Source organism: Salvelinus namaycush, chromosome 4 (assembly GCF_016432855.1).
Source record: "Salvelinus namaycush isolate Seneca chromosome 4, SaNama_1.0, whole genome shotgun sequence".
NCBI classification, from domain to species: Eukaryota; Metazoa; Chordata; class Actinopteri; order Salmoniformes; family Salmonidae; genus Salvelinus; species Salvelinus namaycush.
Genome location: NC_052310.1, coordinates 69,977,444 through 70,004,641, shown reverse-complemented (window position 1 = coordinate 70,004,641; position 27,198 = coordinate 69,977,444). Strand labels below are relative to the sequence as shown.

The window sequence follows — 27,198 nt, the reverse complement described above, 5'->3', positions numbered from 1 at the left end:
TCTGTACAAACAATAGTACGCAAGTGTAAACACCATGGGACCACGCAGCCGTCATACTGCTCAGGAAGGAGACGCGTTCTGTCTCCTAGAGTTGAACGTACTTTGGTGCGAAAAGTGCAAATCAATCCCAGAACAACAGCAAAGGACCTTGTTAAGATGCTGGAGGAAACAGGTACAAAAGTATCTATATCCACATTAAAACGAGTCCTATATCGACATAACCTGAAAGGCCGCTCAGCAAGGAAGAAGCCACTGCTCCAAAACCGCCATAAAAAAGCCAGACTACGGTTTGCAACTGCACATGGGGACAAAGATCGTACTTTTTGGAGAAATGTCCTCTGGTCTGATGAAACAAAAATAGAACTGTTTGGCCATAATGACCATCATTATGTTTGTAGGAAAAAGGGGGAGGCTTGCAAGCCGAAGAACACCATCCCAACCGTGAAGCATGGGGATGGCAGCATCATGTTGTGGGGGTGCTTTGCTGCAGGAGGGACTGGTGCACTTCACAAAATAGATGGCATCACGAGGCAGAAAAATTATGTGGATATATTGAAGCAACATCTCAAGACATCAGTCAGGAAGTTAAAGCTTGGTTGCAAATGGGTCTTCCAAAGAGACAATGACCCCAAGCATACTTCCAAAGTTGTGGCAAAATGGCTTAAGGACAACAAAGTCAAGGTATTTGAGTGGCCATCACAAAGCCCTGACCTCAATCCTATAGAAAATATGTGGGCAGAACTGAAAAAGCGTGTGCGAGCAAGGAGGCCTACAAACCTGACTCAGTTACACCAGCTCTGTCAGGAGGAATGGGCCAAAATTCACCCAATTTATTGTGGGAAACTTGTGGAAGGCTACCTGAAACGTTTGACCCAAGTTAAACAATTTAAAGACAATGCTACCAAATACTAATTGAGTCTATGTACACTTCTGACCCACTGAGAATGCAATGAAAGAAATAAAAGCTGAAATAAATCATTCTCTCTACCATTATTCTGACATTTCACGTTCTTAAAATAAAGTGGTGATCCTAATTGTTCTAAGAGAGGGAATTTTTACTAGGATTAAATGTCAGGAATTGTGAAAAACTGAGTTTAAATGTATTTGGCTAAGATGTATGTAAACTTCCGACTTCAACTGTACATACAGAGCCCAACAGAAACATGTGATCAGATTGCTGGTCAGTAACCAGACTTAGACTTTAAACCTGCTATTAAGCATTTGCCATGATAACAATGCATGTACTGACGCACTCACACACACACCCCTAGACACATGCTTGAATGAACGTACAAACGCGCCACACACACACACACACACACACACACACACACACACACACACACACACACACACACACACACACACACACACACACACACACACACACACACACACACACACACACACACACACACACAAGCTAACATATACACACAGAACTAAGTAAACCTAATGGTCTGTCCTCTTGACTTGCCATATTGATGAATGAGATGTTTGTGCAGGTAACGAGGGAGGGGGGGGGCGTGGGAAATAAGGCCATAGCCGGACATAATGTTTGTCTAGAGGTGTGTCCACAGACAGGATGATCTACAAGGTGAGCTGTTTTGGTGAAACTCAGCTGAGAACACCTTTTGATAATAGCCAGGCATTGGTGTGTTCTGTATCTGAGTAAAGTGAGTGTGTCCATCTGTTATGACTAGGTGTGCTAAACCTGACTATACTGCACGAGGCAGTATGATTATTGTCTGACCACCTCCCTCAGGCTGTGTGTTGATTCCAGTTGTTCATTAACAGGTGAGTTAGGAAAGCACACGTGAGTTGCCAAATCTAAGAGGAACAAAGCAGGTGTGTAAATCCACATATCTTTTTTTTAAAAACAAAGCAGTCAAGAGATTTCATAGTCATTACATTTAAGAAACATTGGGACATTCTGGGAACTACATTTTCAAACTGGAAAAAGTGTCTGGGCTGAATGGAACATATGAAAGGAATATAGCGTCAGAATATTGAGATATTTGGAATACAGAATCAAAAGGGGTGACAAGTAACAAGTTAGTTTTTACTTTTTGGAATTAGTAGAACATTTCTGGCAATTGGATTTTGCCAACCCACAGCTCAAATGTCTTGTAATTGAACATCTCAACAGAATTGACAAGAGAACAAGTCGTCGAGGCTGGAAAATCCAGACTCACTTTGTGAAAAGTTGGAACAGTCCTCAGAATGGCTTATAGAGGTTTGTCGCTGTGGGTCTGCTGGCTGGTGCTGATCGTAGGACGATGCGAGGCGACCTACCCACCCTGTCTGGATGGGATTATGATGAACGTGGTTCTGCTGGATGACGACATCTCTCCCTGGAGTATGAAGTTTGTCCGTGGTGCTGTGGAGCGTGCGATACAGCACAACGCTGAACTCACCTGCTGTCCAAATGGTAAATGGAATCATAGTTGTACAACTGTAAATGAATAGTGAGATTACACAAGGTTGCTGGTTCATGTCCAACCGCGGCTGATCCCCCTTAATTGGTAGTATGCAAGCACTTATAGGGCAGGCTATAAAACAACACCAACATAGGTTTGCAGGGGTATTCAACCAGGGTACTGCAGGGAGTCTGCTAAATACACTCACTGGAGCATAGCCGCTGGAGGTAGGGGTGCAGAGCCCTAATAAATCAGAATCATGAAAGAATAATAATATAATTTTCACAAAAGTAATGTAAAGGGGGCCTTTACATCAAAAAGTGCAAAGTTTTGGGCAAAGACACAAACATCTTGATCAAATAACATGGGAACAACCATTTTTTGTGCAGTATTAATTCACCATCCTTACAAACCACTTAATGTAAATGTACGTTACTGTATTGTACATAGGCTGGTCATCTAGGTTTGTACCTGTAGACTTTCTGTCACTAAAAACAATGCACAATACAGTACTTGAGTACATTGAGACATCAAGTGGTTTGTGATGTGATGTGATGTGATGGTGTGGCTCAGTTGGTAGAGCATGGTGCTTGCAATGTAAGGGTTGTGGGTTCCATTCCCACAGGGGACCAGCATGATAATGTTGCTCTGGTTGAATGAATAGACCATTTCAGTTTTCACATATAAATAAATTGCATTTGCAAAGAATTTCCACAAGGATTATCAGATTAACTGTTTTGTACAGATCATTTTCAGACTCAAGTTACAAATGATTCGTAAACACTCAAAAACATTTAGTAAATTTTTTTAAACACAAAAGTTTACTAGTCCTGTATTAGCGGCTTCAGTGCGGGCAAAAATCCCCCCCACCCCTCGCACCCCCACCCCAAACTACTTCCTGCAGCTATGCACTGAGGTATCTGACATGGTACCAGTCGCAGCAAGTGCCGCTGGCTGCTGGCAAGCTTTCTTGACTTAGACATTCATTTTTGCCAACACATTGCTAACCTTTGTTTTAACCAGCTAAACAGCTGCTATTAGTGAACATGTGTTTGGAGATACCGTTGTAGTTAAAAATAAAATAAAAAGATATTGGTCGCATACACATATTTTTAAATGCTATTAGTCTATGTTAGAGTTTACACTTCTTCCAATTATAATGTGGGGACTGGGGAGGTTGATTCCCAAATCTATTAATAAAAAAATGTTGATTACTTGTCCTTGCCATTATCATTCACCAGATGATAAGAGAAGACGTGGGGAAAAATACGTTTTGCTAACATATGGTAGGTGTTCCTGGGTTGCTGGTTTGCCAGTTAGCCTGGGCAGGGGTCCCTGAGCAAGAAAAGGTTGAAGAGCCCTGGTTTATAAGGATATCCTAGTCTGTGTTATAGCTGTCATCGAGTGTTGATGTTCTTTGGCTGAATCACTATCTGTGGGTCCACAATCTGTGTTTTCATCATTACGGTGTATTGCCGTTGTCTTTGCCAAGGAGTGAAGCGCAACCTGACTGCCAACTTTCGAGGGCTCGAGACTAGTTTGTACAGCAAGAAAGGCTGCCGAAGCAGCACCTGTGAGGGGGTGGAGACCGTGAAGAACCTAACTGTGAGTGTTAACCAACTCACACACGCACACAGAAACACACATACACACACTGTGTCGCTGAAATATTCACATATCTAAGCTGCTTCTCCTCCTTTAGAGGACAGGGGAGGTGGGCTGTGCTCTGCTGGGGCCCACCTGCACCTATGCAACGTTTCAGATGGTTGAGTAAGTGTTGATTTGATATGATTTGTGTTGTGTTGTCGTGACACCCTATCCCTTTCTATCCCTTTTACGTACCTCTATATACAGTGGGGAGAACAAGTATTGGATACACTGCCGATTCTGCATGTTTTCCTACTTACAAAGCATGTAGAGGTCTGTAATTTTTATCATAGGTACACTTCAACTGTGAGAGACGGAATCTAAAACAAAAATCCAGAAAATCACATTGTATGATTTTTAAGTAATTAATTTGCATTTTATTGCATGACATAAGTATTTGATACATCAGAAAAGCAGAACTTAATATTTGGTACAGAAACCTTTGTTTGCAATTACAGAGATCATACGTTTCCTGTAGTTCTTGACCAGGTTTGCACACACTGCAGCAGGGATTTTGGCCCACTCCTCCATACAGACCTTCTCCAGATCCTTCAGGTTTCGGGGCTGTCGCTGGGCAATACGGACTTTCAGCTCCCACCAAAGATTTTCTATTGGGTTCAGGTCTGGAGACTAGGCCACTCCAGGACCTTGAGATGCTTCTTACGGAGCCACTCCTTAGTTGCCCTGGCTGTGTGTTTCGGGTTGTTGTCATGCTGGAAGACCCAGCCACGACCCATCTTCAATGCTCTTACTGAGGGAAGGAGGTTGTTGGCCAAGATCTCGCGATACATGGCCCCATCCATCCTCCCCTCAATACGGTGCAGTCGTCCTGTTCCCTTTGCAGAAAAGCATCCCCAAAGAATGATGTTTCCACCTCCATGCTTCACGGTTGGGATGGTGTTCTTGGGGTTGTACTCATCCTTCTTCTTCCTCCAAACACGGCGAGTGGAGTTTAGACCAAAAAGCTCTATTTTTGTCTCATCAGACCACATGACCTTCTCCCATTCCTCCTCTGGATCATCCAGATGGTCATTGGCAAACTTCAGACGGGCCTGGACATGCGCTGGCTTGAGCAGGGGTACCTTGCGTGCGCTGCAGGATTTTAATCCATGACGGCGTAGTGTGTTACTAATGGTTTTCTTTGAGACTGTGGTCCCAGCTCTCTTCAGGTCATTGACCAGGTCCTGCCGTGTAGTTCTGGGCTTATCCCTCACCTTCCTCATGATCATTGATGCCCCACGAGGTGAGATCTTGCATGGAGCCCCAGACCAAGGGTGATTGACCGTCATCTTGAACTTCTTCCATTTTCTAATAATTGCGCCAACAGTTGTTGCCTTCTCTCCAAGCTGCTTGCCTATTGTCCTGTAGCCCATCCCAGCCTTGTGCAGGTCTACAATTTTATCCCTGATGTCCTTACACAGCTCTCTGGTCTTGGCCATTGTGGAGAGGTTGGAATCTGTTTGATTGAGTGTGTGGACAGGTGTATTTTATACAGGTAACAAGTTCAAACAGGTGCAGTTAATACAGGTAATGAGTGGAGAACAGGAGGGCTTCTTAAAGAAAAACTAACAGGTCTGTGAGAGCCGAAATTCAAAACTGGTTGGTAGGTGATCAAATACTTATGTCATGCAATAAAATGCAAATTAATTACTTAAAAATCATACAATGTGATTTTCTGGATTTTTGTTTTAGATTCCGTCTCTCACACTTGAAGTGTACCTATGATACAAATTACAGACCTCTACATGCTTTGTAAGTAGGAAAACCTGCAAAATTGTCAGTGTCTCAAATACTTGTTCTCCCCACTGTATCTCTCTCACTTGTATCCAAACCAATTACTCTTGTAGTCACATTCTAATAACAGAGAAATTCTTTAAAAAGTTATCCCACTCCCTGTCTGTCTGTCTGTCTGTCTGTCTGTCTGTCTGTCTGTCTGTCTCTCACTCTCTCGCTTTCTCTCTCTCTCGCTCGCTCTCCCTCCCTCCCTCCCTCCCTCCCTCCCTCCCTCCCTCCCTCCCTCCCTCCCTCCCTCCCTCCCTCCCTCCCTCCCTCCCTCCCTCCCTCCCTCACTCTCTCCCCTCTATCTATGTGTCAGTCTTGAGGTTGGTCTGGAACTCAAAATGCCCATCATCTCAGCAGGCAGCTTTGCTCTGTCCTGTGACTACAAAGAATACCTGACTCGCATACTTCCCCCCGCACGCAAGATCTCCACCTTCTTTACCAAGTTTTGGGACTTCAACAATGATATCAAACCCAAGTGGTCCACAGCCTCCCTCTATAAGAAGCAGAACACTGAGGACTGCTTCTGGTGAGTGAGTCACTTGTGAGTCGCCTGTGAGTTCCTTTTGAGTCACAGATGTCCTGACTTGTTTGTGAATTCTTTTAAGTGTAATTATGATGGAAAAGGGTGACGGTGGATATGAATTAGATATGTGATTCTGTATGCTAATTTAATGGACACTTAGATGACTTTGAGATGATTTATTTGTGTTTATTATATTTGCTTAGATGTGATGTTGATCCTGATGTCATGGTATCTGCCCATCCCTCTCCAGGTATATCAATGCACTGGGTACAGCTTCAGCCCACTTTTCCTTACACATCAAAAAAACAAACGTCATAAGCAAAGCAGAGGACCTTAGAAAGGAATTAAGCTCCAAAAATAGGACAAGCAATTGTAAGTAAGCCCACAACATCTAACAAATCGGGAGCATTTACACATACTGTAGATAGGGCAGTGAACAGATACCAACAGTCTCCATTTCTAACATACTGTAGATAGGGCAGTGAACAGATACCAACAGTCTCCATTTCTATTTCATTGACTCTCTCCTCTTCACTGTGCAGTGTTCATAGTGTGTGGGACACCAGAAGATATCGTGGACCTGAAGAATGGAACTATAGAGGCTGATCCTAGTGTTGTCTTCATCCTGATCAATCTTTACAAGTTAGTCCTCTCTCTCTCTCTGTGTCTCTGTGTCTCTCCCCCTCTCTCCCTCGTTGTCCTCACCACCTACAACGTGTTCGCTGCTGACTACTCGGTGGGTGGAGGGGTGTGTACGTGTGTGTGCACGTGTGTGTGAGAGCATTACAGCTCTTGATTTGGGTCTGGTGAACTGCAATGCTCTCTCACTCCCCAGTCTGTTATTTGTCTTTGTGTTTTAATTTTTTCCTTGTAAAAAGTTCAGAAAGGCTTAATATTGTAATCGCCATGCTTCAGGGAGTGTTTGAGAGCACCAGTGTTTTCAGTGTCATTGACAATGAACCCATGACTCCACACAGTGATAAGTACTACACCAATAAGTCCTCTATCCCTGCTATGAAGAACGTGTTGGTTCTCACCATGCCCAACACTAGGAACTATACTGTGGACACAGACCTGGGCAACAACGTGATGGTGAGACTCCCTGCTGGGTTGAGGCCCTGTCTATCAATGTACTCTGAGGTGTCCTATTCATCCTATTCCCGATATTGTGTACTACTTTTGACCAGGGCCCAATAAATCTGCCTTCTGTCCAGATGAATGACTACATGGCAGCGTACCATGATGCAGTGCTGATGTTTGGTCAGGTGATGAGGAAGCTCTGGAACAAGCCTGAGTCTGAGCTCAACCCCATGGAGGTAGTCAACATCAACCACTTCAGAAATGTCTCCTTTGACGGTAAGAGACCAAGAAGCAACACATCAAGCTGTGTGGTCTGGCCTGGAGATGTGGCCACCTGTGTGTGTGTGTTTTGTGTGTGTGTATATATGTGTGTATTAGTGGTGCGCTGGTCAGCTGTTTGTTCACCCACACGCACCCACAATTGGTAATATCCCATCCACAACCGCCTGATAAAGTGAAAAAAAGGAGGGTCCCCACCCGACCTTAACCCGCAAATATAGAAAATGCGTTGTAGGCCACAGTCAGACACGGCGGAACAATTTTTCGACAGTGGGTGCAGGACTTATCTTGCCTAATTTATATATGTTTCTGCTTATAATTTCCGGCATTTTGGTAGGCTATTTGTTAGTCAACTTAGCTATAATTAGATATATGCAGCTTCTCTTCTGTCATTATACTGTATGTTTCCCTAGAAGACTAAATAAACCCTTAATAATTGTAAATTGATAGAATGAATGCTTCAATCTAGTTGACATCGGTAACGTTTTCTCTGTCATCTCTCCTTTTTTGGCAGAGCAAAGACGCTTCAGGGCCGGGGAGAAAATACAATAACAAAAACAAATGGGAAAGATTTTCTGTGCAAGATGTTTGAATGGTTGTAAGAAAAAAGATAATTGAAAACGACCCAAGATTTCAGTTCGGCTTGGATGCATATTTTGTGTGGATGAAATACTATCAGCTTTTATGATGCTGATAAAGACAGCACCTCTACAGACGGTCCCTAACTGCACATTCACATTCTCTCAAGATGCTGATACAAAGAAATCATATATCCACTCCTGTTCCCAAGTCAAAATTTAGATTTGGTGTGTAATTTTGCTGCAAAAAATGCTTAATTCTGCAGGAATTAATATTAAGGCTATGTGAGAGGTTATAGACCTACGGTGTCCAGATTTTTGGGGGTTAAATTGATTCTACTGGGAGTTATCTTAACCCTCGAGAGAGTGATATGTGCCCTGGAGTTAGTGTTGATAACTGGAGTTCATTGGGATGGAGTACTTTTAACTCCATAAGAGAAACCAGAGACAGGGAGTTAAAACTATCAAGTTATCCATTGATCTGGGAGGGCCCTCATTGTCATATTTCCCAGCATGCTCTGTTGCACAAATTGTTTTGATATCTGTGGTTTTGAACATTGATTGCTTTTGATCTTATGTTACACAAAGATAAGAAATGTAAATCTGTACGTGGTTGGATTTCAAGCAACCGTTAGTGAGATAGTTGTTCCAGTTTACATGGTGTAGGTAGTCTCCATCATGTGTACTTTTGGTCATACTCTGACAGTTGTGAGTGATGCAAAAGTGCTGTCTGTCTTCCTGCAAGTTGGCTTCCAACATACTGTAGGTTGGATATCACATTTCCAACCACCATATGGTGATACATTAAGAAATATTCAAATAAGGCTTTAGACCCTTATAACTCAAAGGAAGTAAACTAAAAGAGAAATGTACTCTGTAGTTGACTGTTAATTCAAAAACACAGAAAATGTGTAAAATGGCAAGGGAGTTGATTAAAAACAACACGGAAAAGAGTAAATTGGCAATTGGAGTTAAATTTAAGCAACTCTGATAATGAAAGCAAAAACCTCAATGTAGCCTATAGAGATATAAATTGAATTTTTTTCTCTTTATTCAACCCGCCCGCCACCCACCCGCCTTTCATACACACAATATTTAATGAGTCAACCCACGCATCAATAGTGTGTGTGTTCCCAATCATGTCTGCACAGAAGCACGTGCCCCCTCAGATATTCCTGTTTAATTAACATTTATTATTGTACATTTTTGGTTACTGTTTCTCTGTAATACTATTAGCCACCTATCAGTTTTATGAAATTGGCTTTAGCTAGCCCAGATAGGTTCCCAATCTCCCAACTAGCTACCAAGAAGCCATTTCAGAGGTTCCACTAGATACCACAGCCACAAAGCCATATTGTAAAAATTCATATATATATATTTTTTTGGTCTTAATTTAAGATTAGGTATAAGGTTAGCAGTGTGGTTAAGGTTAGGGTTAAGTTTAGGTTTCGGTTTAAAATCAGATTTTAAGAACAGAAATTGTAGAAATAGGCAGGGTTTAGGACTTTGTGGCTGTAGTAACTAATGATGACCCCATTTCAGTTTATCAATGTAGACTGCAGGAAAAAGCTGTTTCAGGTGTTTGAAAAATGCAGAATTCTCCACCCCTCAGCCATCCTCACGTATTTTGTGCCCCCTCAGATTTTTGGGGTGCATGACGCCCCTGTGTGTGTGTGTGTGTGTGTGTGTGTGTGTGTGTGTGTGTGTGTGTGTGTGTGTGTGTGTGTGTGTGTGTGTGTGTGTGTGTGTGTGTGTGTGTGTGTAGTTCTGTGTAGTGTAAATTGTGTATGTGTTTCCATGCAGGCATTGCAGGCCACTACAAGCTGGATGACTATGGGGACAGAGATGTGAATTTTTCTGTCATTTACACCACCACTGACAACAAGGTAGGTCAGCTATCATGTATATCATATGATTCTATTGTGTCAAAGTTCATGTTTTAACATAAGTCCTCTCCTGTCTCCGCAGTATGAAACTTTATTTATTTTCAACACCGTCTACAACTACACCAAGGTCGTTAACAGTAACCCATCATTCATCTGGGGCAGAAGCCTCCCAGATGACGCTCCATCCCAGCGTATGTGCTCAACACACACACACACACACACACACACACACACACACACACACACACACACACACACACACACACACACACACACACACACACACACACACACACACACACACGACTCAACTTGTGCATCTGAGTCTGGCTTGTTTTTCCCTAATACATGAGCCACACCCATCGTGACTGGCTTAGTTGGCAGCATTAACGGATCATTAGCTGTCATTCCTGATAGATATGACAGATATGGGACAATCCAGTACAGAACCGGTGTGGAGGGATCAAACTCCAGATTCAATGTACACTAATACCAACTCAATTACCCCCTTGCCTGAACACTCATTGAGACATTTTACAGTTCTGACACAGTTCTTTTTATTGGTCTGCTCATTGTATCATAGACGTAGTAATGCCCGAGCGAAACAGTGTGTGTGTGTGTGTGTGTGTGTGCATGCGTGCCTAGGTCTAACTAGTGCGGTGTGCCCCCCCCCAGGTCTGAAGGTGCATAATATCATTGTCATTGTCTTAGCTGTCACTGTGGTGGGGGTGGCTACCATCGCTTTCATCTTCTACAGGTAAGAGTCAACAGATAGCAGCGCAGTGTGAGAGAGGTCTCGCTCATAAAAATATAATTACTAGAACAGGGATCTGGGGTTCCAGCCATCACATATAATTTACTTGAATGGGGATCTCCATTCTAGTAATTATATTTCAATGAGGGAGACCTCTCATACTTTGCTACTATTTGTTACCAGGCGGAACAAGAGAGAGCGCCGGCTGAGGAAGAGATGGTCACACATGCACTCTGACCTCATCACCCCGCTGGAGTACAACGAACGCAGCCTGGTCTCCCTCAAGGTCAGCTCGTCATCAGTGTGCGACGACCCCTGAAAGTTAAGTCACATACTCCAGTACGTCTTCTAACCTGTTTCTGTCCGTTTGTTTGTCAGATTGACGAAGACCACAGGAAAAACACAAGTTATAACATCCACCAAGGACGCTATGACAAAAAGGTAACTCAAACTTTTGCATAAAACCACCAGAGCCATAAATATACTATACAGTATACAGTACAAGTCAAAAGTTTGTAAACAATCTTGAAAGAGTTCCCACATATGCTGAGCACTTGTTGGCTGCTTGTCCTTCACTCTGTGGTCCAACTCATCCCAAACCATCTCAATTGGGTTGAGGTCGGGTGATTGTGGAGGCCAGGTCATCTGATGCAGCACTCCATCACTCTCCTTCTATATATGTTTGTTAAAGCAACAACCACAGCTCAGGGACTAATACAGAGTCATATACAGTGCATTCGGAAAGTATTCAGACCTTTTGACTTTTCCCACATTTTGTTACGTTACAGCCTTATTCTAGAATTTTTTATTTTTTATTATTCCCTCATCAATCTACACACAATACCCCATCATGACAAAGCAAAAACATGTTTTCAGATTTCTTTTGCAAATCTATTAAAAATAAAACTGAAATATCACATTTACATAAATATTCAGACCCTTTACTCAGTACTTTGTTGAAGCACCTTTGGCAGCGATTACAGCCTCGAGTCTTCTTGGGTATGACGCTACAAGCTTAGCACACCTGTATTTGGGGAGTTTCTCCCATTCTTCTCTGCAGATCCTCTCAAGCTCTGTCAGGTTGGATGGGAAGCATTGCTGCACAGCTATTTTCAGGTCTCTCCAGAGATGTTAGATCGGGTTCAAGTCCGGTATCTGGCTGGGCCACTCAAGGACAATCAGAGACTTGTCCCGAAGCCACTCCTGCGTTGTCTTGGCTGTGTGCTTAGGGTCGTTGTCCTGTTGGAAGGTGAACCTTTGCCCCCGTCTGAGGTCCTGAGTGCTCTGGAGCTGGTTTTCATCAAGGATCTCTCTGTACTTTGCTTCGTTCATCTTTCCCTTGATCCTGACTGGTCTCCCAGTCTCTGCCACTGAAAAACATCCCCACAGCATGATGCTGCTGCCCCCACCATGCTTCACCGTAAGGATGGTGCCAGGTTTCTTCCAGACGTGATGCTTTGCATTCAAGCCAAAGAGTTCAATCTTGGTTTCATCAGACCAGAGAATCTTGTTTCTCATGGTCTGAGAATCCTTTAGGTGCCTTTTGGCAAACTTCAAGCGGGCTGTTATGTGCCTTTTGCTGAGGAGTGGCTTCCGTCTGGCCCCTTTACCATAAAGACCTGATTGGTGGAGTGCTGCAGAGATGGTTGTCCTTCTGGAAGGTTCTACCATCTCAACAGAGGAACTCTGGAGCTCTGTCAGAGTGACCATCGGGTTCTTGGTTATCTCCCTGACCAAGGCCCTTCTCCCCTGATTGCTCAGTTTAGCCGGGCGGCGAGCTCTAGGAAGAATCTTGGTGGTTCCAAACTTCTTGGGGACCTTCAATGCTGCAGAAATGTTTTGCTACCCTTCCCCTATTTCTTTTTTTCCCGTATATATTTTTGGTATTTTACCCACTTTCCTCCGAATTTTGATCTTGTCTCATCGCTGCAACTACCCAACCGGCTTTGGAGGCGAAGGTTGAGTCATGCGTCTTCCAAAACATGACCCGCCAAACCACACTTCTTAACACCCGCCCGCTTAACCAGCCACACTGATTTGGAAGGGTTGGGTTAAATGTGGAAGACACATTTCAGTTGAATGCATTCAGTTGTACAACTGACTAGTTATCCCCTTTCCTTTCCCAATGTCAGAGGAAACATTGTTCAACTGACGACAAGGAGTTGCTAGAGCGCGATGAGCCATGTAAAGCCCCCCCAGGCCAAACCCTCCCCTATCCTGGACGACGCTGGGACAATTTTGTGCCGCCCTATGAGACTCCTGATCATGGCCAGTTGTGACACAGCCGGGGATCGAACCCAGTTCTGTAATGACGCCAGAAGCACTTTGATGCAGTGCCTTAGACCGCTGCGCCACTCGGGAGGCCCACAGTTTTTTATGTGTAATACATTTGCAAACATTTCTAAAAACCTGTTTTTGCTTTGTCATTATGGGGTATTGTGTATAGATTGATGCAGAAAAATATTTATTTAATCCATTTTAAATTAAGTCTGTAACGTAACAAAATGTGGGAAAAGTAAAGGGTTCTGAAAACTTTCAGAATGCACTGTATATGTAGGTTCAAGCAACAACCATGGCTCTGGGACTGCTACAGAACCATATACACTACCGGTCAAAAGTTTGGACACACATACTCATTCAAGGGTTTTTCTTTATTTTTACTATTTTCTACATTGTAGAATAATAGTGAAAACATCAAAACTATGAAATAACACATATGGAATCATGTAGTAACCAAAAAAGTGTTAAACAAATCATAATATTTGAGATTCTTCAAAGTAGCCACCCTTTGCCTTGATGACAGATTTGCACACTCTTGGCATTCTCTCAACCAGCTTCATGAGGTAGTCACCTGGAATGCATTTCAATTAACAGGTGTGCCTTCTTAAAAGTTAATTTGTGGAATTTTTGTTCCTTCTTAATGCGTTTGAGTCAATCAGTTGTGTTGTGACAAGGTAGGGGTGGTATACAGAAGATAGCCCTATTTGGTAAAAGACCAAGTCCATATTATGGCAAGAACAGCTCAAATAAGCAAGGAGAAACAACAGTCCATCAATACTTTAAGACATGAAGGTCAGTCAATACGGAACATTTCAAAAACTTTGAAAGTTTCTTCAAGTGCAGTCGCAAAAACCATTAAGCACTATGATGAAACTGGATCTCATGAGGACCGCCACAGGAAAGGAGGACCCAGAGTTACCCGCTGCTGCAGAGGATAAGTTCATTAGAGTTACCAGCCTCAGAAATTGCAGCCCAAATAAATGCTTCACAGAGTTCAAGAAACAGGCACATCTCAACATCAACTGTTCATAGGAGACTGCGTCAATCAGGCCTTTATGGTCGAATTGCTGCAAAGAAACCACTATTAAAGGACACTGATAAGAAGGAGAGACTTGCTTGGGCCAAGAAACACGAGCAATGGACATAAGACTGGTGGAAATGTGTCCTTTGGTCCAGGGTTCAAATTGGAGATTTTTGGTTCCAACGGCCGTGTCTTTGTGAGACGCGGTGTGGGTGAACGGATGATCTCCACATGTGTATTTCCCACCGTAAAGCATGGAGGAGGTGGTGTTATGGTGTGGGGGTGCTTTGCTGTTGATAAGGTCTGTAATTTATTTAGAACTGAAGGCACACTTAACCAGCATGGCTAACATAGCATTCGGCAGCGATACACCATGCCATCTGGTTTGGCCTTAGTGGGACTATCATTTGTTTTTCAAATCAAATCAAATCAAATTTGATTGGTCACATGGTTAGCAGATGTTAATGCGAGTGTAGCGAAATGCTTGTGCTTCTAGTTCCGACAGTGCTGTAATATCTAACAATTAATCTAACAATTCCCCAACAAGTACCAAATACACACAAATCTAAAGGGGTGAATGAGAATATGTACATAAGTATATGGATGACCGATGGCCGAGGGGCATAGGCAAGGTGCAGTAGATGGTATAAAATACAGTATATAAACTTAGCAAAAAAATAAACGTCCTCTCACTGTCAACTGTGTTTATTTTCAGCAAACTTAACATGTGTAAATATTTGTATGAACATAACAAGATTCTACATCTGAGACATAAACTGAACAAGTTCCACAGACATGTGACTAACAGAAATGGAATAATGTGTCCCTGACCAAAGGAGGGGTCAAAATCAAAAGTAACAGTCAGTATCTGGTGTGGCCACCAGCTGCATTAAGTACTGCAGTGCATCTCCTCCCCATGGACTGCACCAGATTTGCCAGTTCTTGCTGTGAGATGTTACCCCACTCTTCCACCAAGGCACCTGCAAGTTCCCAGACATTTCTGGGGTGAATGACCCTAGCCCTCACCCTCCGATCCAAAAGGTCCCAGACGTGCTCAATGGGATTGAGATCCGGGCTCTTCGTTGGCCATGGCAGAACACTGACATTCCTGTCTTCCAGGAAATCACGCACAGAACGAGCAGTATGGCTGGTGGCATTGTCATGCTGGAGGGTCATGTCAGGATGAGCCTGCAGGAAGGGTACCACATGAGGGAGGAGGATGTCTTCCCTGTAACGCACAGCGTTGAGATGACAACAAACTCAGTCCAATGATGCTGTGACACAACGCCCCAGACCATGACGGACCCTCCACCTCCAAATCCATCCCGCTCCAGAGTACAGGCCTCGGTGTAACGCTCATTCCTTCGACGATAAACGCGAATCCGACTATCAACCCTGGTGAGACAAAACCGCGACTCGTCATTGAAGAGCACTTTTTGCCAGGCCTGTATGGTCCAGCGACGGTGGGTTTGTGCCCATAGGCAACGTTGTTGCCGGTATTGTCTGGTGAGGACCTGCCTTACAACAGGCCTACAAGCCCTCAGTCCAGCCACTCTCAGCCTATGGTGGACAGTCTGAGCACTGATGGAGGGATTGTGCGTTCCTGGTGTAACAGTTGCTGTTGCCATCCTGTACCTGTCCCGCAAGTGTGATGTTTGGATGTACCAATCCTGTGCAGGTGTTGTTACACGTGGTCTGCCACTGCGAGGATGATCAGCTGTCCGTCCTGTCTCCCTGTAGCGCAGTCTTAGGCGTCTCACAGTACGGACATTGCAATTTATTGCCCTGGCCACATCTGCAGTCCTCATGCCTACTTGCAGCATGCCTAAGGCACATTCACGCAGATGAGCAGGGACCCTGGACATCTTTCTTTTGGTGTTTTTCAGAGTCAGTAGAAAGGCCTCTTTAGTGTCCTAAGTTTTCATAACTGTGACCTTAATTGCCTACCGTTTGTAAGCTGTTAGTGTCTTAACGACCGTTACAGAGGTGTATGTTCATGAATTGTTAATGGTTCATGGAACAAGCATGGAAAACAGTGTTTAAACCCTTTACAATGAAGAACTGTAAAGTTATTTGGATTTTTACAAATTATCTTTGAAAGACAGGGTCCTGAAAAAGTGACGTACATGTGATATGAGTAATGTAAGATATGTAAACAATATTAAAGTGGCATTATTTAAAGTGGCATTGTTTAAAGTGACTAGTGATCAATTTATTAAAGTGTCCAGTGATTGGGTCTCAATGTAGGCAGCAGCCTCTCTGAGTTAATGATTGCTGTTTAGCATTCTGATGGCCTTGAGATAGAAGCTGTTTTTCTCCCAGCTTTGATGCACCTGTACTGACCTCGACTTCTGGATGATAGCGGTGTGAACAGGCAGTGTCTCGGTTGGTTATTGTCCTTGATGATCTTTTTGGCTTTCCTGTGACATCGGGTGCTGTAGGTGTCATGGAGGGCAGGTAGTTTTCCCTCTGTGATGCGTTGTGCAGACCGCACCACCCTCTGGAGAGCCTTGTGGTTGAGGGCGGTACAGTTGCCGTACCAGGCTGTGATACAGCCCGACTCGATGGTGCATCTGTAAAAGTTTGTCAGTGTTTTCGGTGACAAGCCAAATTTCTTCAGCCTCCTGAGGTTGAAGAGGTGCTGTTGAGCCTTCTTTACGCTGTCTGTGTGGGTGGACCATTTCAGTTTGTCTGTGATGTGTACGCCCAGGAACTTAAAACTTTCCACCCTCTCCACTGCTTTCCCTTCGATGTGGATAAGGGGGTGCTCCCTCTGCCGTTTCCTGAAGTCCACGATCATCTCCTTTGCTTTGTTGACGTTGAGTGAGAGGTTGTTTTCCTGACACCACACTCCGAGTGCCCTCGCCTCCTCCCTGTAGGCTGTCTCGTCATTGTTGGTGATCAGGCCCACTACTGTTGTGTCATCTGCAAACTTGATGATTGAGTTAGAGGCGCGCATGGCCACGCAGTCGTGGGTGAACAGGACAATGACCTAACACACCTCCAGGCTGTGTACGGGCTATTTGACCAAGAAGGAGAGTGATGGAGTGCTGCATCAGATGACCTGGCCTCCACAATCTCCCGACCTCAACCAAATTGAGATGGTTTGGGATGAGTTGGGCCGCAGAGTGAAGGACAAGCAGCCAACAAGTGCTCAGCATATGTGTGAACTCCTTCAAGACTGTTGGAAAAGCATTCCAGGTGAAGCTGGTTGAGTATGCAAAGCTGTCATCAAGGCAAAGGGTGACTACTTTGAAGAATCTCAAATATAAAATATATTTTGATTTGTTTTACATTTATTTGGTTACTACATGATTCCATATGCTGTTTCTTTGTTTTGATGTCTTCACTAGTATTCTACAATGTAGAAAATATTAAAAATAAAGAAAAACCCTTGAATGAGTAGGTGTTCTAAAACTTTTGACTGATAGTGGATATATGTAGGTTAAAGCAACATCCACGGCTCCGGAACTGATACAGTGGTCTTGTCAGGTGTATTGTAGTCTCATGTTGCCAGACTCCGTAGACTCGTCAAGTCCTTCACTTTGACACTTGAAGCAGGATCTTGAGGGAGCTGGATATGGAAGTCAGATGCATTGAGCCTACTGTTGTTGTCATGGTGATGAAGGTCAGGTGTACTGAGGCTACTGTTGTTGTCTTGGTGATGAAGGTCAGGTGTACTGAGGCTACTGCTGTTGTCATGGTGATGGAGATCAGGTGTACTGAGTCTACTGATGTTGTCATGGTGATGGAGGTCAGGTGTACTAATTCTCCTGTTGTCATGGTGATGGAAGTCAGGTGTACTAAGGCTACTGTTGTTGTCATGGTTTCAGATTGTGATCCTGAAGGAGCTGAAGCATTCGGACTGGAACTTTAACGAGAGTCAGAGGATAGAACTCAACTCGGTGAGTCATCGATTACACAGCAAGTCTGTCAATGTAGAGTAGGCTACTCAAGGGTATCAAGTATGCATTTTTATGTGTGTTCATGTGGTATCTTTTTCTTTTCTTTTGTATATTTGATTTGATTATAACTCCTATTGCTTATCATACCTATCCTTCCTGATTTACAGCTTCTGCATATTGACTACTACAACCTGACTAAGTTCTATGGCACAGTCAAGTATGATCATGGTGTGTTTGGGGTGTTCGAGTACTGTGAGAGGGGATCCCTAAGGGTGAGAAACACACACGCAAACGGCCACATGTGTGCACACACGCATGCACACACACACTTTGACTTTTCACCCTCTTCCTCAGTATGTGCTGAATGACAAGATCTCGTACCCGGAGGAAACCTTCATGGACTGGGAGTTTAAGATCTCCGTCATGTACGACATCGCTAAGGTGAGCTGGCAACAACTCTAGTCTGCTGTTGGTTTGTATGAGCTCAGAAGAACTCAAGATGACCTGTGAGATGACCTGACCCCAAGCTGGAACCTTAGACAAGAATTTTGATCTAGTCAATATTGATATACATTTCTGAAAGTGCTTCGATCCGTTTGGCAACATTGAGTCATTGAAATACAGTAAGTTGAAAGATAAAACCTCCTTCACCTCCACAGGGTATGTCCTACCTCCACTCCAGTGACATCCAGGTCCACGGCCGTCTCAAGTCCACTAACTGTGTGGTGGACAATCGCATGGTGGTCAAGATCACTGATTTTGGCTGCAACACCATTCTAGACCCAGGCAGAGGTAGGAACTATTTCTTCTGTAGGTCTAGCTTGCTAGCATAGTTAGCATTCATGCCATACACATCCCTTGAGGTCTGTCTGTACTAGGATATGTCCCCTTATTTTTTTAGCTATTTTCTTGTACCTATCCTCCCCTATCCCGTATCCCCTCACTCCATCACTCTATTCTCCATCCTTCCACTCCCTTCTCTCCTACCCCCCTCTCCTTTATCTGGCCCTCTCTCTCCATCAGACCTGTGGACAGCTCCAGAGCACCTGCGTAGACAGGGGATCTCCCAGAAGGGGGATGTCTACAGCTTTGCCATCATCGCCCAGGAGATAGTTCTCAGGAGGAGCACCTTTTACACCCAGGCCTGCGCCGACCGCGCAGGTAAGACACATTCATATATAACACTTTATATAGAAACTTGCAACAGAATCAATGCATCAGTTTCGCTATACTGTAGTCACCCTTGTTTAGAATTTGTCACTTTGATGTGGTGCTGCATTTCATTCTGGGGAATTATCGACCCCTCCTGGCCAAATGTAGCATTGTTCAGTTGAGTGCCACATAGGGTAGCAGAAAAACAAGACACAGACATGTTGTTCTGTCTTCATCAGAAAAAATGGCCAGAGTGCAATACCCCAGCGAAACTTATTTCAGACCTGATCTGAATGTTGAGACTGCAGGAGAAAAAGATTTGGAGGTAAGATTACCATTTCTTTGTTTGTGTGTTAATCATAGAGAGAGAGAGAGGAAGGAAGAACAGGCTTACAGTATAGAGAAATATATGTATAGAGATTCTAAAATCCACTTGTGTTTTTTCTTTCATGCCCACAGATGTACATGCTGATGAAGATGTGCTGGGATGAGGACCCAGAGAGAAGGCCTGACTTTAAGAAGATAGAGAGCTCACTGGGGAAGATCTTCAGGTACCAGCTACCTACTTTTATCTCTTTTTTATTGGATAGAGCTAAACACTTGCCAGGCCATTTTATCAGAAAGATGAAGAATCAAATCAAATCAAATTTTATTGGTCACATACACATGGTTAGCAGATGTTAATGCGAGTGTAGCGAAATGCTTGTGCTTCTAGTTCCGACAGTGCAGTAATATCTAACAAGTAATCTAACAATTTCACAACAACTACCTTATATACACAAGTGTAAGGAATGAATAACAATATGTACTTAAAAATATATATGGATGAGCGATGGCCGTGCGGCATAGGCAAGATGCAGTAGATGGTATAGAGTACAGTATGTACATATGAGATGAGTAATGTAGGGTATGTAAACATGATATAAAGTGGCATGGTTTAAAGTGAGTAGTGATACATTTATTACATACAATTATTAATTATTAAAATGGCCAGTGATTTGAGTCTGTATTTTGGCAGCAGCCAATCAATGTTAGTTATGGCTGTTTAACAGTCTGATGGCCTTGAGATAGAAGCTGTTTTTCAGTCTCTCGGTCCCAGCTTTGATCCACCTGTACTGACCTCGCCTTCTGGATGATAGCGGGATGAACAGGCAGTTGCTCAGGTGGTTGTTGTCCTTGATGATCTTTTTGGCCTTCCTGTGACATTGGATGATGTTGGTGTCATGGAGGGTAGGTAGTTTGCCGCCGGTGATGCGTTGTGCAGACCGTACTACCCTCTGGAGAGTTTTACGGTTGTGGGCGGAGCAGTTGCCGTACCAGGCTGTTATACAGCCCGACAGGATGCTCTCGATTGTGCATCTGTAAAAGTTTGTCAGTGTTTTCGGTGACAAGCCAAATTTCTTCAGCCTCCTGAGGTTGAAGAGGTGCTGTTGAGCCTTCTTTACCACGCTGTCTGTGTGGGTGGACCATTTCAGTTTGTCCATGATGTGTACACCGAGGAATTTAAAACTTTCCACCTTCTCCACTGCTTTCCCTTCGATGTGGATAAAGGGGTGCTCCCTTTGCTGTTTCCTGAAGTCCACAATCATCTCCTTTGTTTTGTTGACGTTGAGTGTGAGGTTATTTCCCTGACACCACACTCCGAGGGCCCTCACCTCCCTGTAGGCTGTCTCGTTGCTGTTGGTAATCAAGCCTACCACTGTAGTGTCGTCTGCAAACTTGATGATTGAGTTGGAGGCATGCATGGGTGAACAGGGAGTACAGGAGAGGGCTGAGAACCCACCCTTGTGGGGCACCAGTGTTGAGGATCAGCGGGGTGGAGATGTTGTTTCCTACCCTCACCACCTGGGGCGGCCCGTCAGAAAGTCCAGGACCCAGTTCCACAGGGCGGGGTCGAGATCCAGGGTCTCGAACTTAATGACGAGTTTGGAGGGTACTATGGTGTTAAATGCTGAGCTGTAGTTGATGAACAGCATTCTTACATAGGTATTCCTCTTGTCCAGATGGGTTAGGGCAGTGTGATTGCGATTGCGTCGTCTATGGACCTATTGGGACGGTAAGCAAATTGGAGTGGGTCTAGGGTATCTGGTAGGGTGGAGGTGATATGATCCTTGACTAGTTCCTCAAGGCACTTCATGATGACAGAAGTGAGTGCTACGGGGCTATAGTCGTTTAGCTCAGTTACCTTAGCTTTCTTGGGAACAGGAACAATGGTGGCCATCTTGAAGCATGTGGGCACAGCAGACTGGGATAGGGATTGATTGAATATGTCCGTGAACGCACCAGCCACACCAGGACGTGGCTAGGGATGCCGTCTGGGCTGGCAGCCTTGCGAGGGTTAATACGTTTAAATGTTTTACTCGCATCGGCCACGCGTTGGCCACGAGCAAAGAAGTTGTTTAATTTGTTTGGGAGTGAGGCGTCGGTGTCCGCGACAGGGCTGGTTATCTTTTTGTAATCCGTGATTGACTGTAGACCCTGCCACATATGTCTCGTGTTTGAGCCATTGAATTGCTACTGTACTTTGTCTCTATACTGACGCTTTGCTTGTTTGATTGCCTTGCGGAGGGAATAGCTACACTGTTTGTATTCAGTCATGTTTCTGGTCGTCTTGCTATGATTAAAAGCAGTGGTTCGCGCTTTCAGTTTTGCGCAAATGCTGCCATCAATCCACAGTTTCTGGTTAGGGAAGGTTTCAATAGTCATCATGGGTACAACATCACCAATGCACTTGATAATAAACTCGCTCACCGAGTCAGCGTATGCATCAATGTTGTTTCCGGGGCTATCCAGAACATATCCCAGTCCACGTGAACGAAGCAATCTTGAAGCGTGGAATCCGATTGGTCGGACCAGCGTTGAACAGACCTGAGCATGGGCGTTTCCTGTTTTAGTTTCTGTCTATAGGCAGGGAGCAACAAAATGGAGTCATGGTCAGATTTCCCGAAAGGAGGGCGGGGGAGGGCTTTGTATGCGTCGCGGAAGTTAGAGTAGCAATGATCCAGAATGCTGCCAGCTCGAGTCGCGCATTCGATATGCTGATAAAATTTAGGGAGCCTTGTTTTCAGATTAGCTTTGTTGAAATCCCCAGCTACAATAAATGCAGCCTCAGGATATTTGGTTTCCAGTTTACATAGAGTTCAGTGAAGTTCTTTCAGGGCCGTCAAGGTATCTGCTTGGGGGGATATACACGGCCGTGACTATAATTTAAGAGAATTATATTGGAAGATAATGCGGTCGGCATTTGATTGTAAGGAATTCTAGGTCAGGTGAACAAAAGGACTTGAGTTCCTGTATGTTGTTATGATTACACCACAAATCGTTAATCATAAGGCATATACCCCCGCCCTTCTTCTTACCAGAGAGATGTTAGTTTCTGTCGGCACGATGCGTGAAGAAACCGGGTGGCTGTACCGACTCTGATAACATATCCTGAGTGAGCCATGTTTCCGTGAAACAGAGAATGTTACAATCTCTGATGTCTCTCTGGAAGGCAACACTTGCTCAAATTTTGTCTATCTTGTTGTCAAGAGACTGGACATTGTACAAAGATGGTAAAATATCTCTGTAACATGATAAATGGTCAAAATGGAGTTGTGGAGATGTGAGTGAGGGAGCATGGTTATGGTTTGCAGTGCTTCAAAATAACATTCATATTTAATTACTGTAGAGCTGCACCCTTCCCTTTATTTAAGAGACATTTGAGAAACATCTCACAAGGGCAACACCTACATTGAAAAGTTGTATGTGTGTGTGACTGATCCTTTCTTCTGTTCTCCACAGTAACCTGCACAACCAAGCTAATGAGAGTTACATGGACAACCTGATCCGTCGTCTACAGATGTACTCCAGGAACCTGGAGCATCTGGTGGAGGAGAGGACGGCGCTGTACAAGGCTGAGAGAGACAGGGCCGACTGCCTCAACTTTATGCTGCTGCCTGGGTCAGTCAACACAACAACAAAAATAAACATATCCAAACACAATTCAATGCTCCTGTTGTTTTATTAAGTGCAATGTTTTGACCAGAAGGTGTTTGCCAGACTGCACAACCAGAAAACCACTTTAAGACCAGCAAATGACTTCTCTCTATCTCTCTCTTCCTCTCGCTCCAGTCCTGTGGTGCGTTCTCTGAAGGAGACGGGCATTGTGGAGCCGGAGCTGTTTGAGGAGGTGACGGTGTACTTCAGCGACATCGTGGGCTTCACCACCCTGTGCCAGTACAGCACCCCCATGGAAGTGGTGAACATGCTCAATGACATCTACAAGGGATTCGACTGCATCCTCGACCACCACGACGTATACAAGGTTAGGTTAGGGATAGGGTTAGTGTTGTGGTTTAAGTTAGGGATAGGGTTAGTGTTGTGGGTTAGGGTTGTGGTTGAAGCTAGGGTTGAGGGTTAGGGTTGTGGTTTAGGTTAGGGTTGAGGGTTAGGGTTGTGGTTGAAGCTAGGGTTGAGGGTTCGGGTTGTGGTTTAGGTTAGAGTTGAAGGTTGTGGTTGAAGCTAGGGTTGAGGGTTAGGGTTGTGGTTTAGGTTAGGGTTGTGGTTTCGGGTTAGGGTTGTGGTTGAGGCTAGTGTTAGAGTTGAACTGGAATGTGGACATGAAGCTAGGGTTAGGGTTGTGGTTGAGGCTAGAATCAGGGTTGTGGTTGAGGCTAGGGTTAGGGTTGTGGTCCAACCTAGTCCAATCTTCCTTTTTGTCCTGTGTCAGGTGGAGACCATAGGTGATGCGTACATGGTGGCGTCGGGGTTGCCGCGGCGGAACGGTAACAGGCACGCGGTGGACATCTCACGCATGGCCCTGGACATTCTGGCATTTATGGGGACCTTCCAGCTCAGACACCTGCCAGGGCTACCTGTGTGGATCCGCATTGGGATGCACTCAGGTACCCCTAGCTCCCCAAGTCCCAATCCTGAATTCATGACACCTCCCTCTCTCTCTTCTCTATATTATCAAGCCTCCTTGGTCTCTGCTCTTTCCTTCTCCCTCCTTCCTGTAACTTCCCTCACTCTTTCCCTCTGTCTGTTATCAATGCCCCTTTATGCTTGCTATTTGTTCCCTAGGCCCCTGTGCAGCAGGAGTGGTGGGGATAAAGATGCCCAGATACTGCCTGTTTGGAGACACAGTCAACACTGCCTCTAGCATGGAGTCAACGGGACATCGTAAGCAGGCTACAGGAACACTAGAGATATCCATACCAACTCTATACAAACAATTCATATCAGCTGTCATGGCAGGTGAGTAGAATACAACTCTGTCTCTCTCCATCCAGCCTTGAGAATCCACGTCAGTCAGCCCACCATCAGCATCCTACAGAGGACAGACTGCAAGTTTGAGTACGAGAAGAGAGGGGAGACTTTCCTCAAAGTATGGACATGGCACATGCTACTTTGCCATTTGTCATGATAGAATCATACAGATTCATTTGTACTGTATAGTACTCTTGTCTACTGTGTTGAATATCATAGAAGATTGTGCATGTGTGTGTATCCCAGGGTAAAAGCACAGAGTTGACCTACTGGTTGACAGGTGAAACAGGAGAGGACTACAACCTGCCAACGCCACCGACAGTGTGAGTTAACCTGCTGCTACTGTAAATGCTCACCTATAACTGTACCTCACTAGAGCTACACGTCATATTTACATCTATATTATCAACTTCTACATTCTATGTCCTTCTTCCATTTGTAGGGTAAACAGAGGTCATTAGAGCTAGATATCTAAGTAGATCTATATACTGTAATCAACTCCTATGTCCTTGTCCCTCCCTGCAGGGAGAACTGCCAGCGTCTGCAGCAGGATCTGGCCAAGATGATCCAGGAATGTCTGGACAACCGTTCACTGGGGTCAGAGGTCATGGAGAAGAGGAATACCCTGTCCATGACGCAGAGGAGGGCGGGGAGGGCCGGAGGGGAGCAGGCGGAAGAGGAGGAGGAGGAGGAGGATGACCAGCCGGCGTACCTACATCTGGCTACCGTCGACAACTTCACTACTTTCTTGTAGTTATTTTGATCAGGAGAAATATGGTTATTATTCCAATGTACGTGACCTTAGTTTTCACACAATCAATCTACATACATACATATTCCTTTTAATTAATTGCAATATATATGAGAGACCATTGTTGATTATTTTTTAACCTGAAAAATAAAAACAAGACATGATTTCTCATTTAAAAACAAATTACATTGAAACTTTATTTCTTTATGTGGTTATATTTACAGTTGTTGGAATCATTCATGTACAGCATGTTACCAAAGTAGTTGACGGGACTGAAAACATTGATCCTGTACAGCATGTTACCAAAGTAGTTGACGGGACTGAAAACATTGATCCTGTACAGCATGTTACCAAAGTAGTTGACAGGACTGAAAACATTGATCCTGTACAGCAGATTACCAAAGTAGTTGACAGGACTGAAAACATTGATCCTGTACAGCAGGTTACCAAAGCAGTTGACGGGACTGAAAACATTGATCCTGTACAGCATGTTACCAAAGTAGTTGACAGGACTGAAAACATTGATCCTGTACAGCAGATTACCAAAGTAGTTGACAGGACTGAAAACATTGATCCTGTACAGCAGGTTACCAAAGCAGTTGACGGGACTGAAAACATTGATCCTGTACAGCAGGTTACCAAAGCAGTTGACGGGACTGAAAACATTGATCCTGTACAGCATGTTACCAAAGCAGTTGACGGGACTGAAAACATTGATCCTGTTTCATTGAACCTGTAATAGTTCATTGAAGCATTACAATTCCTATACGTCATGGATGTCTGAGATGTTATAGGTGTATCTGAGTACATTGAGGCTTTAGTTGAAGGGAAGGAAACTCACACACGCTGATTTTCTACAGTGAATTATAAATGACAATGTATAATTGTCTGAGATATTTACATACTGTATAAAAAATTAACATTTAGCATGACTGGAGTTACTGCTGTACCCATGAAAAATGTCTGTATAAAGATAATGCACTGAAAAACAAAATCAACCCTGGATATTGTAACAGCATTGTATCCCTAAGAAAAACAATTAAGATCTGATCTACTGTCTGGGACAAGTTGAAATTAACTACAGTGAACCCCACATGCATATATATATACACACTTAAAATCTGTAGGTATGCATGTCTCTATACGCACGCACGCACGCACGCACGCACGCACGCACGCACGCACGTACGCACGCACGCACGTACGCACGTACGCAGTCAAAGGTTTGGACACACCTACTCATTCCTTGGTTATTGTTTATTTTTACTATTTTCTACATTGTAGAACATAACAATATTATGAAATAACACATATCATGTAGTAACCAAAAAAGTGTTAAACAAATCAAAATATTTGTTATATCTTAGATTTGCCAAAGTAGCCACCCTTTGCCTTGATGACAGCTTTGCACACTGTTGACATTCTCTCAACCAGCTTCATGAGGACAGCAGAGTGAAGGAAAAGCAAAACACCAGTCTCAACGTCAACAGTGAAGAGGCGACTCCGGGATGCTGGCCTTCTAGGCAGAGTTGCAAAGAAAAAGCCATTTCTCAGACTGGCCAATAAAAACAAAAGATTAAGATGGGCAAAAGAACACAGACACTGGACAGAGATATGGCTTTTTCTTTGCAACTCTGCCTAGAAGGCCAGCATCCCGGAGTCACCTCTTCACTGTTGACGTTTTGCAGGGACTATTTAATGAAGCTGCCAGTTGAGGACTTGTGAGGCGTCTGTTTCTTAAACTAGACACTCTAATGTACTTGTCCTCTTGCTCAGTTGTGCACCGGGGCCTCCCACTCCTCTTTCTATTCTGGTTAGATCCAGTATGCGCTGTTCTGTGAAGGGAGTAGTACACAGTGTTGTACGAGATCTTCAGTTTCTTGGCAATTT

The 27,198-nt window shown here is 44.1% G+C and overlaps 1 protein-coding gene across 4 annotated transcripts; it reads left to right on the top strand.

Moving 5' to 3' along the window:
• The first annotated feature begins 1,636 nt into the window (after nt 1–1,636).
• On the top strand, nt 1,637–26,169 carry LOC120046769 (heat-stable enterotoxin receptor-like). Of its 4 annotated transcripts, none has more exons than XM_038992267.1 (28): nt 1,637–1,797; nt 2,150–2,431; nt 3,913–4,025; nt 4,123–4,190; nt 6,163–6,375; nt 6,623–6,744; nt 6,915–7,014; nt 7,350–7,464; nt 7,587–7,728; nt 10,113–10,195; nt 10,278–10,386; nt 10,871–10,952; nt 11,133–11,235; nt 11,328–11,390; nt 18,084–18,155; nt 18,323–18,427; nt 18,510–18,596; nt 18,815–18,947; nt 19,179–19,316; nt 19,547–19,632; nt 19,767–19,858; nt 23,091–23,249; nt 23,421–23,613; nt 24,019–24,193; nt 24,372–24,470; nt 24,581–24,675; nt 24,804–24,880; nt 25,083–26,169. In XM_038992267.1, exons 2-28 carry the CDS (start codon nt 2,224–2,226, stop codon nt 25,309–25,311), a joined length of 3,261 nt encoding a protein of 1,086 aa, XP_038848195.1. In that variant the 5' UTR covers nt 1,637–1,797; nt 2,150–2,223; the 3' UTR covers nt 25,312–26,169. The 4 variants fall into 4 exon arrangements, 3 of the variants coding, with proteins under 3 accessions (XP_038848195.1, XP_038848194.1, XP_038848196.1); XM_038992266.1 differs by lacking the exon at nt 1,637–1,797 and adding an exon at nt 1,808–1,848 and having other exon boundaries at nt 25,083–25,311; XR_005476852.1 differs by lacking the exon at nt 24,581–24,675 and having other exon boundaries at nt 24,372–24,545; nt 25,083–25,119.
• The last annotated feature ends 1,029 nt before the right edge of the window (nt 26,170–27,198 follow it).